Source organism: Oncorhynchus clarkii, chromosome 18, assembly GCF_045791955.1.
Source record: "Oncorhynchus clarkii lewisi isolate Uvic-CL-2024 chromosome 18, UVic_Ocla_1.0, whole genome shotgun sequence".
NCBI classification, from domain to species: Eukaryota; Metazoa; Chordata; class Actinopteri; order Salmoniformes; family Salmonidae; genus Oncorhynchus; species Oncorhynchus clarkii.
Genome location: NC_092164.1, coordinates 60,735,061 through 60,748,936, shown reverse-complemented (window position 1 = coordinate 60,748,936; position 13,876 = coordinate 60,735,061). Strand labels below are relative to the sequence as shown.

At 44.9% G+C, this 13,876-nt stretch overlaps 1 protein-coding gene across 1 annotated transcript; it reads right to left on the bottom strand.

Moving 5' to 3' along the window:
• Window positions 1-819: 819 nt before the first annotated feature.
• On the bottom strand, window positions 820-4,619 carry LOC139372752 (transcriptional repressor scratch 1-like). The gene is made up of 2 exons (XM_071112553.1): window positions 3,878-4,619; window positions 820-2,900 (listed from the first exon to the last, which is right to left on the bottom strand). The coding sequence occupies exons 1-2, from the start codon at window positions 3,990-3,992 to the stop codon at window positions 2,167-2,169; spliced, it is 849 nt and encodes a 282-aa protein (XP_070968654.1). The 5' UTR covers window positions 3,993-4,619; the 3' UTR covers window positions 820-2,166.
• Between the last annotated feature and the right edge of the window lie 9,257 nt (window positions 4,620-13,876).

The window sequence follows — 13,876 nt, the reverse complement described above, 5'->3', positions numbered from 1 at the left end:
CAGAGCGGCGTGTCTGCTGAAGGTTAAAGTTGTACTCCTGACATTACCAAAACAAACCTGCTGCAGGCTTCGATGGTAATCATTTCAACTTTAAGGGCTATTCCATTAGTAAATAAAGCGCTCTTGACCTCCACATGCATGACCCCTTCGGTGAAAGTGCTCAAATGTTGCTCAGTATAAAAGGGAAACTGCAGAATTCGTTCGATTAGGACTCTTTTCAGTTTCAGTTACTTCATATATTTTTTGGAAGAGATAACCATCTTGATTTGTCCAGAGCTTTCATCCATGCAGATATTTCTTTTGAAGTCACCGTGGCCCCCTTTGCAAAACCCAACATTTATGAAAAGAGAAGTCGGATAAATAATAATTAATTAAATATATGTTTAGGATTAAAAAACAGAATATGTGATGACCTCAAACTATTCCCCCTAAAGCACATGGTGTGCAATGCAGTATAAAACGCAGACTTTTTGATCAACAGATGATCGTTTCGCGTCACTGAAGTCTGCCTCGCAGTGTCAACAAGAGCATTCAACAGTGCTTGTTATTGCAGAAACATGCTGTTGCATTACGACGCGTGCTCCTGACGTGACCCACTGTCTGAAACCTTACTCCCAGTCCAACGCCAAATTAGACCACAATATATCATCACAGACAAACACTACAGGAATTCATCATTTAAACACGATATATATATATATATATGTCTACTCATCTGATTTCTCTAAAAGGTTTAGACAAACATGGACCGTATTGTGTTAAGTCTTTATTCATTCTTTATTATGAAGTGAGACAAAAATGTCTGCTGCCATTGTGCTTTTAAATAGTTCAAATACTAGGCATAAAAATCCCAGGGAAAATAACTCCAGAAATAAGATTAATTTGATTCTTTACAGTTTGTAGAAATATTAGATTCATCAAAGGGTTATGTACAAGGCATCTTGTAATAAACAGTTATGTTCCTTTGATCAGCATTGTACAAAAACAGCGGTTAGCCTATAGCTAATACAAGGCCTTTCTACCTGAATCTATACTTGTGCTACTATCTTTAAAAAGTTGAAACGTTCGTAGTATAAGGAAGTGCTTTAATACGATGAATGGACTTTATCATGGCTAGAATAAGGTCATCTTATTGTGTTGATCATTTTGAGCTCTGGTGCAGTGCAAGGGATCTCAGAAGTGACCCCTAAGCTTGCCCCCCTGTGAGAGATGTGATACGGGGCAGCTCCGCCAACGTTTGGGCCTCGGGCGTTCATTCCACAGACTTGGTGGTGAGATGTTCTGGATTGTTCTGGAACTCTTCCATCAGCACCAGAAGTCTACGCTCTAAGACGTGTCAGGCAGTTGCGTAACCATTTACAAAAGAACCCACTCCCTATCCCACCCCATGGGTTTATCCATTAAATACCACACTCACTGGCTTTTCCCTGATATTCAATGTGTATGACTACTAAGAGGACTGGATAGAAAGATGATGTCATTATTATTACGCGTTACTAATACCATGCATTATTGCTCTATAGTTTTTTATGATAAGACTCCCAAGAAATATTGCCGCCAGATGCTATCTAGATTTTGGCAAAAATCCAAAGCTTCATTAAATTGGCATAGATTTCAGTATTATCGTTTTTTTTTTTTTTTTTTTGCATGCAATAGGTTTATAAAGTGGCAAATAAAATAAGAGGATATTTAGAAAGTGTCAAATGCTTTGGCATATTCACGACGAAGGCTTGCAAAATAAAAAGTAAATTAAAGTGCAAATGAAGACTCTAAACAAACTGGAAGTAAAAAATAAATTAATAAATAGATAGGCCTACATAAATAAGTGAATAAATAAATAGGTTTACCTCAACCTTGAACACTTTTGTGTCCATTAACACTTTAAAAGGTTTGACATTTTCAATGTCCTGTGAGTTTGGCAAACATATGATATTTCACCTCATAATACTTGAACAAATTGTTGTTGTTATAACAATCAAGGGAGGATAGCCAATGGAAATAAAAGTTTGGGTATAGGCTACACGAGTAATCCAACATGTCCTTAGTGATGCTGTTTGCTGCAGGAGGGTATAAGACCTGTGCTGTCACCATGGAACAGGTTGTCTAGGGAATAGTATAGGGATGCCGTTGGAAGAAGTTTCATTACATGTTCATGGGTACTGGAAGTCAGTCGTCAATGGAGCTCATAGGTGAGAACTCTCCCTTAAAGCAGGCGGACTCGTAGTGCTTGTTAAGGTAGGACTTTAGAGCAAAGGTCTTGTTGCATCTCTTACACTTGTAATGCTTGAAGGCGGAGTGCGTCTGCATGTGAGCGCGGAGGTTAGAGCGGTCGGCGAACGCCTTTCCGCAGTGTGCGCATCCAAAGGGCTTCTCGCCGGTGTGAGACCGCATGTGTCCCTGCAGCAGCCAAGGTCTACTGAAGGCCTTGCTACATATGTCACACTTGTGTTTGAGGTCGTGGGTGAGCAGATGCATGGCCATGGCGGGCATGGACACGTACACCTTCCCACAGGTGGGGCACTTCTTGGCCATCTTGCTTTCCAGACTCCGGTGGGTCTGCTTGTGCCGGCTCAGGTTGGAGGACGTGGCGTACGTCTTTCCACACTCGTTGCATGTGTGACGCTGTATGGTCCTGGGGCTGCTGATGGCTTTTCTCCTCGACCTTCCGTCCGTGATGAAGAAGGCGTCTACCGTGTAGCCCTCACTCACTGCGGTGTCTCCGTTGATGTAGCCGGAGGAGATCTCGGAATGGGGGCTGTCGGGCTGGTCCGAGTCTGGTGCTCCGTAGTCGCTATGGATGCCATTGTAGATGGGGCTGGGAGAGGGGCCTTTTTCGCTGTGGATGCCATTGTCACTTTCGCCGTCGTAGACAGACGGGGTCATGTAGTCACTGATGTACCCTGTAGCGTTGAAAAGAACAACAGACGGATTAAATTATTCATGTGATTTGGCCTACTGATGTTAACTGATGCAACAGTGTAATTCTCCCTAGTTGCAAGGCTTCCTTTGTGACTCACAGTGCGTGAGCTCTGCAGCCTATTATTTCAGTCATTTACAGTTCCAGCAGAGGTGGGTTGAAAGACATTGACTTCTTGTGAAGGTATTTTGTTTCTACATCACTTCACCCAAAAAAATCAATATCTCTCAGTTTCAATTAGTGAGCTATCCCATTTAAGGACAAAGGCGCAAGGGGAATACTATCACTTCAGTTATAATTGCATTTGCCTTTCTCAGAATATAGGTCGATGTGCACCACTGAACGTACACATAGTCTCACTTACATCCAGGTCCATCCAGGGTACTCCATGACCAAGAGATAGGAATGTGGATGAATATTCTATAAATGTACTTCCGGAAAAAATACAGTCTGGTTATGCAAATGCAAGTGCACGCACTGTATTTTCTAGAGCGTAAATAATGTCTTGAAACATGATCAAGCCTTCGTTTTAGAGGCAAACAGACTCTCTCTCTCTATCTATCCTTTCTGTCTCTGTGTGTGGCTATGGTAGTGGGCTTGGACTAATGATCCAAAGGAATACACTATAAAGCCGTATTCTAATCTACAGTATATTGCACACTCGTCTGTTGCACACTTGTGGGTATATGTAGCTCAACAGGGTTTTAACCTTGTGTGCTCCGCTGTAGAGCACTTGAAATATCCCTGCCTCGGGAAATGTGCAGAGTCGACAAAAATGAAAAATGTGACTGTATTGAATAGGATGTGACCGCGGGTCATCAAAGCTTGATGTGCAACAAGCTTATCCACACGCAAATAGACTACAAATAAGCACTTAGTATAGCCTACACATAGAATACCAAGCAATAAAAGATAAACATTGTGCATGCCGATAAAAGTCAGAGATTCTAACAGCTTTACCTTTTTCATGAAAGCGGAGGCTGAGGTCGGTCCTCGACCTGCCATAATGTCTCTCCAGATCAGCAGATGAGAAATCATCGAGCTTAACCTTTTTGACCAGAAAAGATCTTGGCATGGTTCTACGCTGCACAAAACAACACTCGTCCAGTGGTTCAATGGGTCACTCCTCATGCAAGGCGGGCTGAAAAGGGACTAGCTGTATATACGGGCTGAATCGCTCTTCAGCAAGACGATTTGTGTGTGATCAGATGCCAGCACAGGGAGAAAAGCTTGAGATCCCTTCCGAATCCTCACGCTGCTAGTCCTTGTTGAGCTGCTGGTTTACGTGCGACAGCGCCGTGTTCCGCTGGTAAGAAATGCAACTTCAGCACTGGATAGCTCCTTTTCAGTGCCGCGTGCATGTATAGGCAGGCAGGCAGGCTTCAGCACTGGACAGCACCCCCGCTGTGAGACAGTGAGAGATCCGTTCCTTCGCTCTTCTCGCTCTCTGTCTTCCTCGTGCAGCTGTACTCAGTCTCCTCACAGGTCGACCCTAGAAAAGAGTCTGATAACTGCTCCCAGGATTTGGCTCGTTTTAAACTTCACAGAGCGTCCCTTTATTAATGGAGTATTTGACAGTTCCCACGTAAATATTTACCACTCATTGTAATAGAGGATGGCAGAAAAGTCACTCATGAAAACGCTGCCTCTCAGCTAGCTCCGGCTTTTCCCCCCTTTCGCTCTCTCTCTGTGCTGAACTCTGTTGAAGGTCTTGGGCTTTCTGAAGTCGGTTGATCAGCTGTTGGGATTTATATGGCTGCGATCATGTGCGAGATGGAGATGGAAGTGCTTAATTTAATCCATCAAAAGATATCTCCCGGGACCAACGTTGAACTAGGATGATTTATGGACTTGGTGAGTCGTCCACGATTTCTTTTTTTTCCCTTCCGTTTATAACGATTATGTTGTATTATTATTATGTTGACCATTATTTATTTTCAGTAAATCATCACAATAAATGCAACACTGACAGATAAAAACAGTAGGCTATATACTATTATCTTAATAGTCCTGTAGGTCTATCATTTAATTTGTGTTCTATGTTCTTACTACACCGACATATTGATTTAGCTATACAGTATTATGAACATGTTTAGGATACTTTTTTAGGGGACAATAAGTTGACGTAAATTAATTTTTATTTGGCCAGTAAGGATGAGCTTAGGAGCTTCATGTTTTGAAAATAAAAGACTGCATCTTCCACCACAGTAATAACTTTTACAAACCCCCGCTCACTCAACGTTTTCAAACCAACGCTAACGCTAACCACAAAATCAAATGTTGGCTGTTGCCCGAGGCTTGCAGGTCACTTTTTTACATCACACTCTATAAGCCAATGGTGTTCTCTTTATGCAAATCACAGGAGCTGGGTACCAGAAGGTATTTTTCCTCAATGATTCCTGCAGGGGCCATATGTGCGCAATTAACGGAGATCCAGGAGCAGTAGTATCCTTGGTTGTTTGACATCGTGTTCTTTTTGTTCTTTCCTGCAGCAGGACGCCTTTGTGTTTGTGTCAGCGCCCGGTTAGTCCCCCGCGTGCCCCGTGCAATTGTATGGGTCACATGTGCACTGCAGTCCGGATATGCTATAACCTACCAGTTTTGATACGACTTTAATACACATAGGCTACGCACCTATTAGGCTACTATTATTGCCTGTGTAGGCCCACTGTAGGTTATGCTTACGTTGGACAGAAATAAGAATAGGCCTACTGTAAATCTATGTTAGCCTTCATCAGAATTACGTAACCATAATCTGTCTATTTTAGCGTATGTGTGAAGGTGATTGTTTAAATTAAATATTTTGCATCGGGGATATAGCCTCTGCTTTTCATGCTGATTATAGCAGTTCGTAACCTCTGTTGATTCACACCTGACCCCTGTCTAACACACCGAATGTAGGGGACTAAAACAACCAAGCTCAATCCACAACCCTGCGGAAACAGGGCATAAAATCACCTTGCATCTTTGCCGTTAACAAACTCCACAATACCATGCCTGAGGATAGCCGGGAAGGGGTGACCTGACTTGTTTATGGAAGGGAAGAAAAAAGACAAGAGAAAACAGTCCATTCTGCTTGTGCCTCACCTAGCGCACAGAAAATTCCCGGGAACTGCTGAGTTCAGCTTAAAAAAGGCATGACAAATATAGAAGCTTGCGCGTCTCTAATTTGCATAATAGTAGTCAACACCCAAAACCCAAATCAGAAGAACTCATTGACATTTAATTCTCTCGTGTGAGTTTTAAACAATAGATATTCAAATTAACTCGTTTTGTCATTCGGCAAATGTAAACAGAACGTCTCCTGGAACATTTTACAGAGGACAAAGAGAAGGTCAAGTGGTTTGTGTCATGATGTGTTAGTGAAAATATAGATACATTAGACAGATAGGCAAGGCACCTGCATTCTCTCCAGCGATATGGTAGATCCCTGTAGTAGATGCTAAAATAAACCTAATTAAAAATCCAGAACTTGATCAGCAGCAGATGTGCAGAGTATCTGCAGGCAGACATGTCTATGTGCACAGTGCAAAGCAGAACACTAGTTGGTGTTAGTCAATACACCAATAAACTTGGTGGAGAAAGGAAATTACTCCACAGCAATGAGTTTGTCAATCATTTTGTTTCTATAATTATTAGAAATTCAATGAAAAATGTTAACAAATTGACAATAGGTTAGTACCAAATGTCACCCTACTCCCGAAATAGTGCACTATTTTTGACCAGATTCCCATGGACCTCGGTTAAATGTAGTGCACTATAAAGGGCACAAGGTGCCATTTGTGAACCAGACAATGTTACTGGATCCAGCTGAAAACAATAGACTTTGGGAAGAGATGAACATGGCTGGGACTGATTAACAAAACAACCTCACTATGTCGACCCAACCACCCATATCCTGTTTATTTCATTTAGTCTTACTGTGGTCATTTCCATCATGTTTATACTGTGTAAACAACACAGCTCTGAAAAAAAGATTCATCTTCCACGTCAGTTCTTCATTACAAAGATAAGAGGATTTGTTTTCCCTTTTTTATAAGTGGGTGAGAGGAGCTCTCTAAGCCCAATTATCTGCTATAAATCCAGTCCTTCGGATTTCACACAACTTCCTCTCCGAATAGCTAACCCTTAATTGTCCAGCCTAACGAGAGAGAAAACACACAACGCATTGGTGTTAATTGAACACATCTTCTACGACAAGAAACATTATAACAACATTACAATAACATCGCAACAACATTACAAAAGCATTACAATAACATTACAACAACATTACAACAACACTACAATAACATTACAACAACATTGCAAAAACATTACAACAACATTGCAATAACACTACAACAACACTACAATAACATTACAACAACATCATAATAGTATTACAACAACATCACAATAACATTTCAATAACATTACAACAACATTGCAATAACATTACAATAACATCACAACAACATTGCAATAACATTACAACAACATTACAATAACATGATGTAATTGACCCCCTTTCATCCATTACCTGTCTACCCCAAGCTTGACCCTCGGACTCCCTCCTGTACGTTTCATCATCTGGTCTACCCACCACCACCACCTCCTTCCACCGAACCCCTCTCCACCCCAGCTCCACCTCCCCTCCCTTGGCTTGGTCTCCACCTGGACATGGTTGGTGTGGTCCTGATCCTGGGAGAGAAGGCAGCTGCAGAGCCTTTCTGGCCTGCTCGTCTGCCTGCCCGTCTGCCTGCCCGTCTGCCTGCCACTACCCAGGCATGGCAGCTGGATGCAGGCAAGGTCCAGGGCAGAGAGAGCACCTTGATGGAGGGGTTGGTGTCTGGTGGGCGAGGCCCACGGCTGTTTAATGAGAGATGTGTGTTTGTATGTGTGTGTGTGTGTGTGTGTGTGTGTGTGAGAGAGACACATTAACGATGGGCTCAGCTGACAGAACCATGGGTTAATTAACATATGTATATTGATACCGTCGGTTCATGATGTATGGTGATACCCTAATTATTTATGAAATGCATAAAATGCATAAATGCGGCTTCACTAAGCAAACAAAACATTGTTTTGGGGTAGAGTACTGGATATAAAAGACATGGTCCATTTAAGGTTATAGGGAAATTCAACGAGCTTTAGTATGGAAGACATGATAACTGTACTATAGACCAATAACCACACTTTGGAACTAAAACTTAATCTATGGATTCATCCCAAATGGCACCCTATTCTCTCTATAGTGGACTACTTTAGACCAGAGCCCTGGTCAAAAGTAGTGCACTATATATAGGGAATAGGGTACCATTTGGTATATATTTATCTATAAGATAAGGACAGCTACCTCCTCTACCAAAGCATTGAGTCATCACTACAGCCTCCCACTATATTATGAATGCCTATAGATGCCACTGTCACCTCAAGAAGATTTAAAACAGACATTCCAGCCTTAAAATCTCATCAGAAAATGTCCCTTCCATGGTCAGAATATAGTATTGTATGGGCCAGTAATGCAGACTTAGAGGCTTTGTCAGCGCTATAAGCCAGTAAAGGGATCGGGGGGGGGATCATGAAATATTAGAGGCCGCCGTATTGTCTCCCACCTTGAAGTAGAGCTATATTGAAATTTTGCTGAATCCTTTTCTTTGGGTAAAGTAACTTACCTTCTCTCACAACCATGCAGATATTATACTGTATATCTAGAGAGGTGGAATTGGTCCTCTGATGCCCCCTAAAACATATAGATTTCATAAATATGTAACTGAGAAAAAGTTGGTGTCAGACATCCAAAAATTCCAAATGACTTTTGGATTGGAGGTAGGAATGGTTTACGGTTTGTGATGTAATGTTAAATGTAAAGATCTGACATCATGCGTTACATGCCTTCTGTAAAATGGATAGAGCAGTGTCATCAGTGACCTCAGATAAACAGGCACAACTAACAAGTTAGCAGAACTATTTCAAATGAACGAGAATCCTCATTAGAATCCCTCATTTAATAGCTGTAAGAAATTGGATGATGACGCAACGGCAAAAAAATATTACATTGCATCCGAATACACACAAACACAATTATAATGAGCTTTTGTTGAGTCCACACTGTATCTTTTGTAAAAGTTTTGGGCAATTATTTTTGTGGAACAAAACTACTATCTTCCTGTTATTTTTTTCTTCTTTCTGTTTTACACTGTTGCTGCTCTGTCCCTGTTGCCTTGATTTGTGATTCTATAAGACTTTAGGGATATAGAGGCCATGCATCAGCCTGTCTGGGGGTTCACTGAAGTGTTGAAGTAAATTGCTTTCAGACTATTGGATGTCTAAGTGTGCCAGAGAGCTGCTGCAGTGAGCAGGCAGCAGAATAGAGGAGACATTCATTTACCTCAGAGTGGCATCTGAAAATTTCACCGGCAGAAAATACACACTCTGCTTTACCGGTGCTGACAAACGTCATACGGTTGACTTTTCTGGCATTTCCAGACAGGTATCTAGTGACTCTGGGTGGCATTGAATTTAGAGTCCTATATATGTTAAGTAAACAAACTATTTAAAATTCTATCTGTTTATGATAATGGGGTGCAGGCGTATTAACCTAAGGGTAACATCTATTGCATATCAAGCAGTCTAGACTCTGTCTATCTAAGCTGATCATATGGGTTTCATCCCACACAACACATGCGTCCTGTCTGCCAGGAGTATCTGACTGCCAGGTTCCCCATCTCATCCATCGCTTCAGCGCCCCTGAAGATGGGGGTACCCCCTGCTGGGGCCCCTCTCTGACCCCTCACCCCTGCCCCCCATGCATGAGTGGTCATTAGGACCACATGAGGGGGGGTTTGGTGTGTGTGTGTGTGTGTGTGTGTGTGTGTGTGTGTGTGTGTGTGTGTGTGTGTGTGTGTGTGTGTGTGTGTCCTAATACTCCCATGTCCATATGACTCTTTGTCCGCCCCATCCCAAATGCCCACCACAGAGATATGGCGTAGCGTTTTATATATGGGCCTTCTCTTGAGAAAATCACCTATCAGTCTAATCTGGGGCAGTCTGGAGACTGGGGTGACATTCATCTTATTTGTCATAACAGGTCTCTGGGGATGGGACTCCCACCAGCCCCCTACCCCCCAATGTTTGGGGGGGGGGGGGTTCTCCCAAACCCCCTGTATATCACCCTGCCAGGGCCTGAAACTAATTAAATGTGAAAGTTAAAGAGGCTGAAATGGGGACAAAGGAGACATTATGCAGATTAATGTTTGTTTTCCCCATTCAGGTCTGTTTTGTCCTGGGAAAATAAAAGGGGATTGTGGAAGAAAGGTTGAGTCTAACATTAACAACATTAACATTAACAAAAACCTTGGTGTTTAATGTTTAAATGATTGCTGTTAATACTGAGATATTAAGATAACGAACAAGGCACAAAAAGGTTGTTGAGAGACGCTGTTGACTATCGCCCCACTTCTACGGGACGATTCTTTAATCTCCTGGCTCCTCTGACCTTTAATTACCAACCACACAACTCCTCTTATCAGACCGAAAAGGCTCCCCATTATATCAGTGTGAAAGCTAGAGTGTAGCTGGATGACACACACACACACACACACACACACAAAGCCCAGCCGCTGTCATTAGCCTGAGATAGACAGAGGAAGAGAGAGAGAGAGGGAGGGGTGTACAAACATCCAGTCGATCGCATCTTAATGAAGACCACATCAAGAGATGAGAATAAAGAAAGGACAACTGGTAAATTGAGAGTACACATGTGGAGCTGGGAACTATAACCTGTTTTACATAGAGCATGTCATCAGGGGAATCGGACCTGATTAGCATTTTTATTGCTGGAGCAGAAAACCCTGTGCAGACAGCCAACAGTCCCCACCCCACCCCTCCCTTCCCAAACACTCCCTTCCCCACCTGTCCTAGGCAGGCTGAGCCAGGGCCCCAGAATGGAACCTGGAACCTATAACCTATAACCTAGAACCTTGTGGTGCAGCCTCACAGCAGTGTCACCCAGGGCCCTGGAACCTGTAAGCTGAGTCCTGACTCTACCTCACTGTGTCACTTGTTCTCTGACTGCCCAGCTAGTGGAGACATACATAAACATGGAGATGAGAGCAGCGCTTGGCTCAAAGTCAAAAAGCCACCACTGCTCAGTGTATGGATAGGTGTGATTATATGTGTTCATGTTTTTATGGGAGAGAAGGTGTTTATGTTTTTGGCTGGTGTATGTTTATGTGTGTGTGTGTGTGTGTGTGTGTGTGTGTGTGTGTGTGTGTGTGTGTGTGTGTGTGTGTGTGTGTGTGTGTGTGTGTGTGTGTGTGTGTGTGTGTGTGTCTGCCTGGCTAAGTGCATGCCAAAATAATTCATATCCTTCACGCTTTTCTGAAAAATAAAATAAAAATTCCTCTTGTACATAATGTGTGAATGGAATGAATATGTGTGTGTGTGACCTAGAGGGGTTTGGCATGGAGGCTGTGCAGCACTGCATCAGTCAAGCCAAAACCAATGGGGGAGAATAGAAGGATCTGAGCCTGAGCCCAAGGCAGCATCAACCCTTCAAATGAGAGCACAAAGGCACTCCGTCACAGCGTGTTGTCCACACAGGGAAGAGTACACATCAGCGTGTGAGCAACAGTTTTTCCAGCCTGCCTTGCTCTGTTCGTTCCGCTTTTCGCTCCTCCATGCCTTTTGGAATCACACGAGGCTGCCGATGGGCTTCAGTGGGGGAGAAAGGAGGGAGAGAGGAGAGAGAGGAGAGAGAGAGAGAGAGAGAGAGAGAGAGAGGAGATAGAGAGAAAGAGGAGAGAGAGAGAGAGAGGAGAGAGAGAGGGGAGAGAGAGAGAGACAGAGAGAGAGAGACAGAGAGAGAGAGAGAGAGACAGAGAGAGAGAGAGAGAGAGAGAGAGAGAGAGAGAGAGAGAGGAGCAAACGATGCGGCGGCGGTATCAGATTCCGCTCTGCTTGGCTCTTTTCAATTAGTCAGCTTCTTCCCTTCCAGCCCTTTATTGCCTGCTCTCTCTCCTCCTACTCTACCTGAGGAAGACAGCATGTGGAATTCTATTAGGAGCTATGCTCCTTTTCCACCAATAAGACACGTCCGTTCGCCCACTTCCATCTTTTCACTAACACTTCTTTATTATTGTTGCTCTCAGGTTCTTTGTCAGTGAAATGAGTTTGGGTATGTGAGGTGAGGTGGGGGTTTGGGTATGCAAGGTGAGGTGGGGGTTTGGGTATGTGAGGTGAGGTGGGGGTTTGGGTATGCAAGGTGAGGTGGGGGTTTGGGTATGTGAGGTGAGGTGGGGGTTTGGGTATGTGAGGTGAGGTGGGGGTTTGGGTATGTGAGGTGAGGTGAGGTGGGGGTTTGGGTATGTGAGGTGAGGTGGGGGTTTGGGTATGTGAGGTGAGGTGGGGGTTTGGGTATGTGAGGTGAGGTGGGGGTTTGGGTATGTGAGGTGAGGTGAGGTGGGGGTTTGGGTATGTGAGGTGAGGTGGGGGTTTGGGTATGTGAGGTGAGGTGAGGTGGGGGTTTGGGTATGTGAGGTGAGGTGGGGGTTTGGGTATGTGAGGTGAGGTGAGGTGGGGGTTTGGGTATGTGAGGTGAGGTGGGGTTTGGGTATGTGAGGTGAGGTGGGGGTTTGGGTATGTGAGGTGAGGTGAGGTGGGGGTTTGGGTATGTGAGGTGAGGTGGGGGTTTGGGTATGTGAGGTGAGGTGAGGTGGGGGTTTGGGTATGTGAGGTGAGGTGGGGGTTTGGGTATGTGAGGTGAGGTGAGGTGGGGGTTTGGGTATGTGAGGTGAGGTGGGGGTTTGGGTATGTGAGGTGAGGTGGGGGTTTGGGTATGTGAGGTGAGGTGGGGGTTTGGGTATGCAAGGTGAGGTGGGGGTTTGGGTATGTGAGGTGAGGTGGGGGTGTGGGTATGTGAGGTGAGGTGGGGGTTTGGGTATGTGAGGTGAGGTGAGGTGGGGGTTTGGGTATGTGAGGTGAGGTGGGGGTTTGGGTATGTGAGGTGAGGTGGGGGTTTGGGTATGTGAGGTGAGGTGGGGGTTTGGGTATGTGAGGTGAGGTGAGGTGGGGGTTTGGGTATGTGAGGTGAGGTGGGGGTTTGGGTATGTGAGGTGAGGTGAGGTGGGGGTTTGGGTATGTGAGGTGAGGTGGGGGTTTGGGTATGTGAGGTGAGGTGAGGTGGGGGTTTGGGTATGTGAGGTGAGGTGGGGTTTGGGTATGTGAGGTGAGGTGGGGGTTTGGGTATGTGAGGTGAGGTGAGGTGGGGGTTTGGGTATGTGAGGTGAGGTGGGGGTTTGGGTATGTGAGGTGAGGTGAGGTGGGGGTTTGGGTATGTGAGGTGAGGTGGGGGTTTGGGTATGTGAGGTGAGGTGAGGTGGGGGTTTGGGTATGTGAGGTGAGGTGGGGGTTTGGGTATGTGAGGTGAGGTGGGGGTTTGGGTATGTGAGGTGAGGTGGGGGTTTGGGTATGTGAGGTGAGGTGGGGGTTTGGGTATGTGAGGTGAGGTGAGGTGGGGGTTTGGGTATGTGAGGTGAGGTGGGGGTTTGGGTATGTGAGGTGAGGTGGGGGTTTGGGTATGTGAGGTGAGGTGGGGGTTTGGGTATGTGAGGTGAGGTGGGGTTTGGGTATGTGAGGTGAGGTGGGGTTTGGGTATGTGAGTTGAGGTGGGGTTTGGGTATGTGAGTTGAGGTGGGGGTTTGGGTATGTGAGGTGAGGTGGGGGTTTGGGTATGTGAGGTGAGGTGGGGGTTTGGGTATGTGAGGTGAGGTGGGGGTTTGGGTATGTGAGGTGAGGTGGGGGTTTGGGTATGTGAGGTGAGGTGGGGGTTTGGGTATGTGAGGTGAGGTGAGGTGGGGGTTTGGGTATGTGAGGTGAGGTGAGGTGGGGGTTTGGGTATGTGAGGTGAGGTGGGGGTTTGGGTATGTGAGGTGAGGTGAGGTGGGGGTTTGGGTATGTGAGGTGAGGTGGGGGTTT

Coding starts and splice junctions, on each gene's coding strand:
- LOC139372752 (XM_071112553.1), bottom strand. CDS start 3,992: ATGCCAAGATCTTTTCTGGTCAAAAAGGTTAAGCTCGATGATTTCTCA. Junction 2,901..3,877: donor CCTCCGCTTTCATGAAAAAG/GTAAAGCTGTTA, acceptor TCAACGCTACAG/GGTACATCAGTGACTACATG.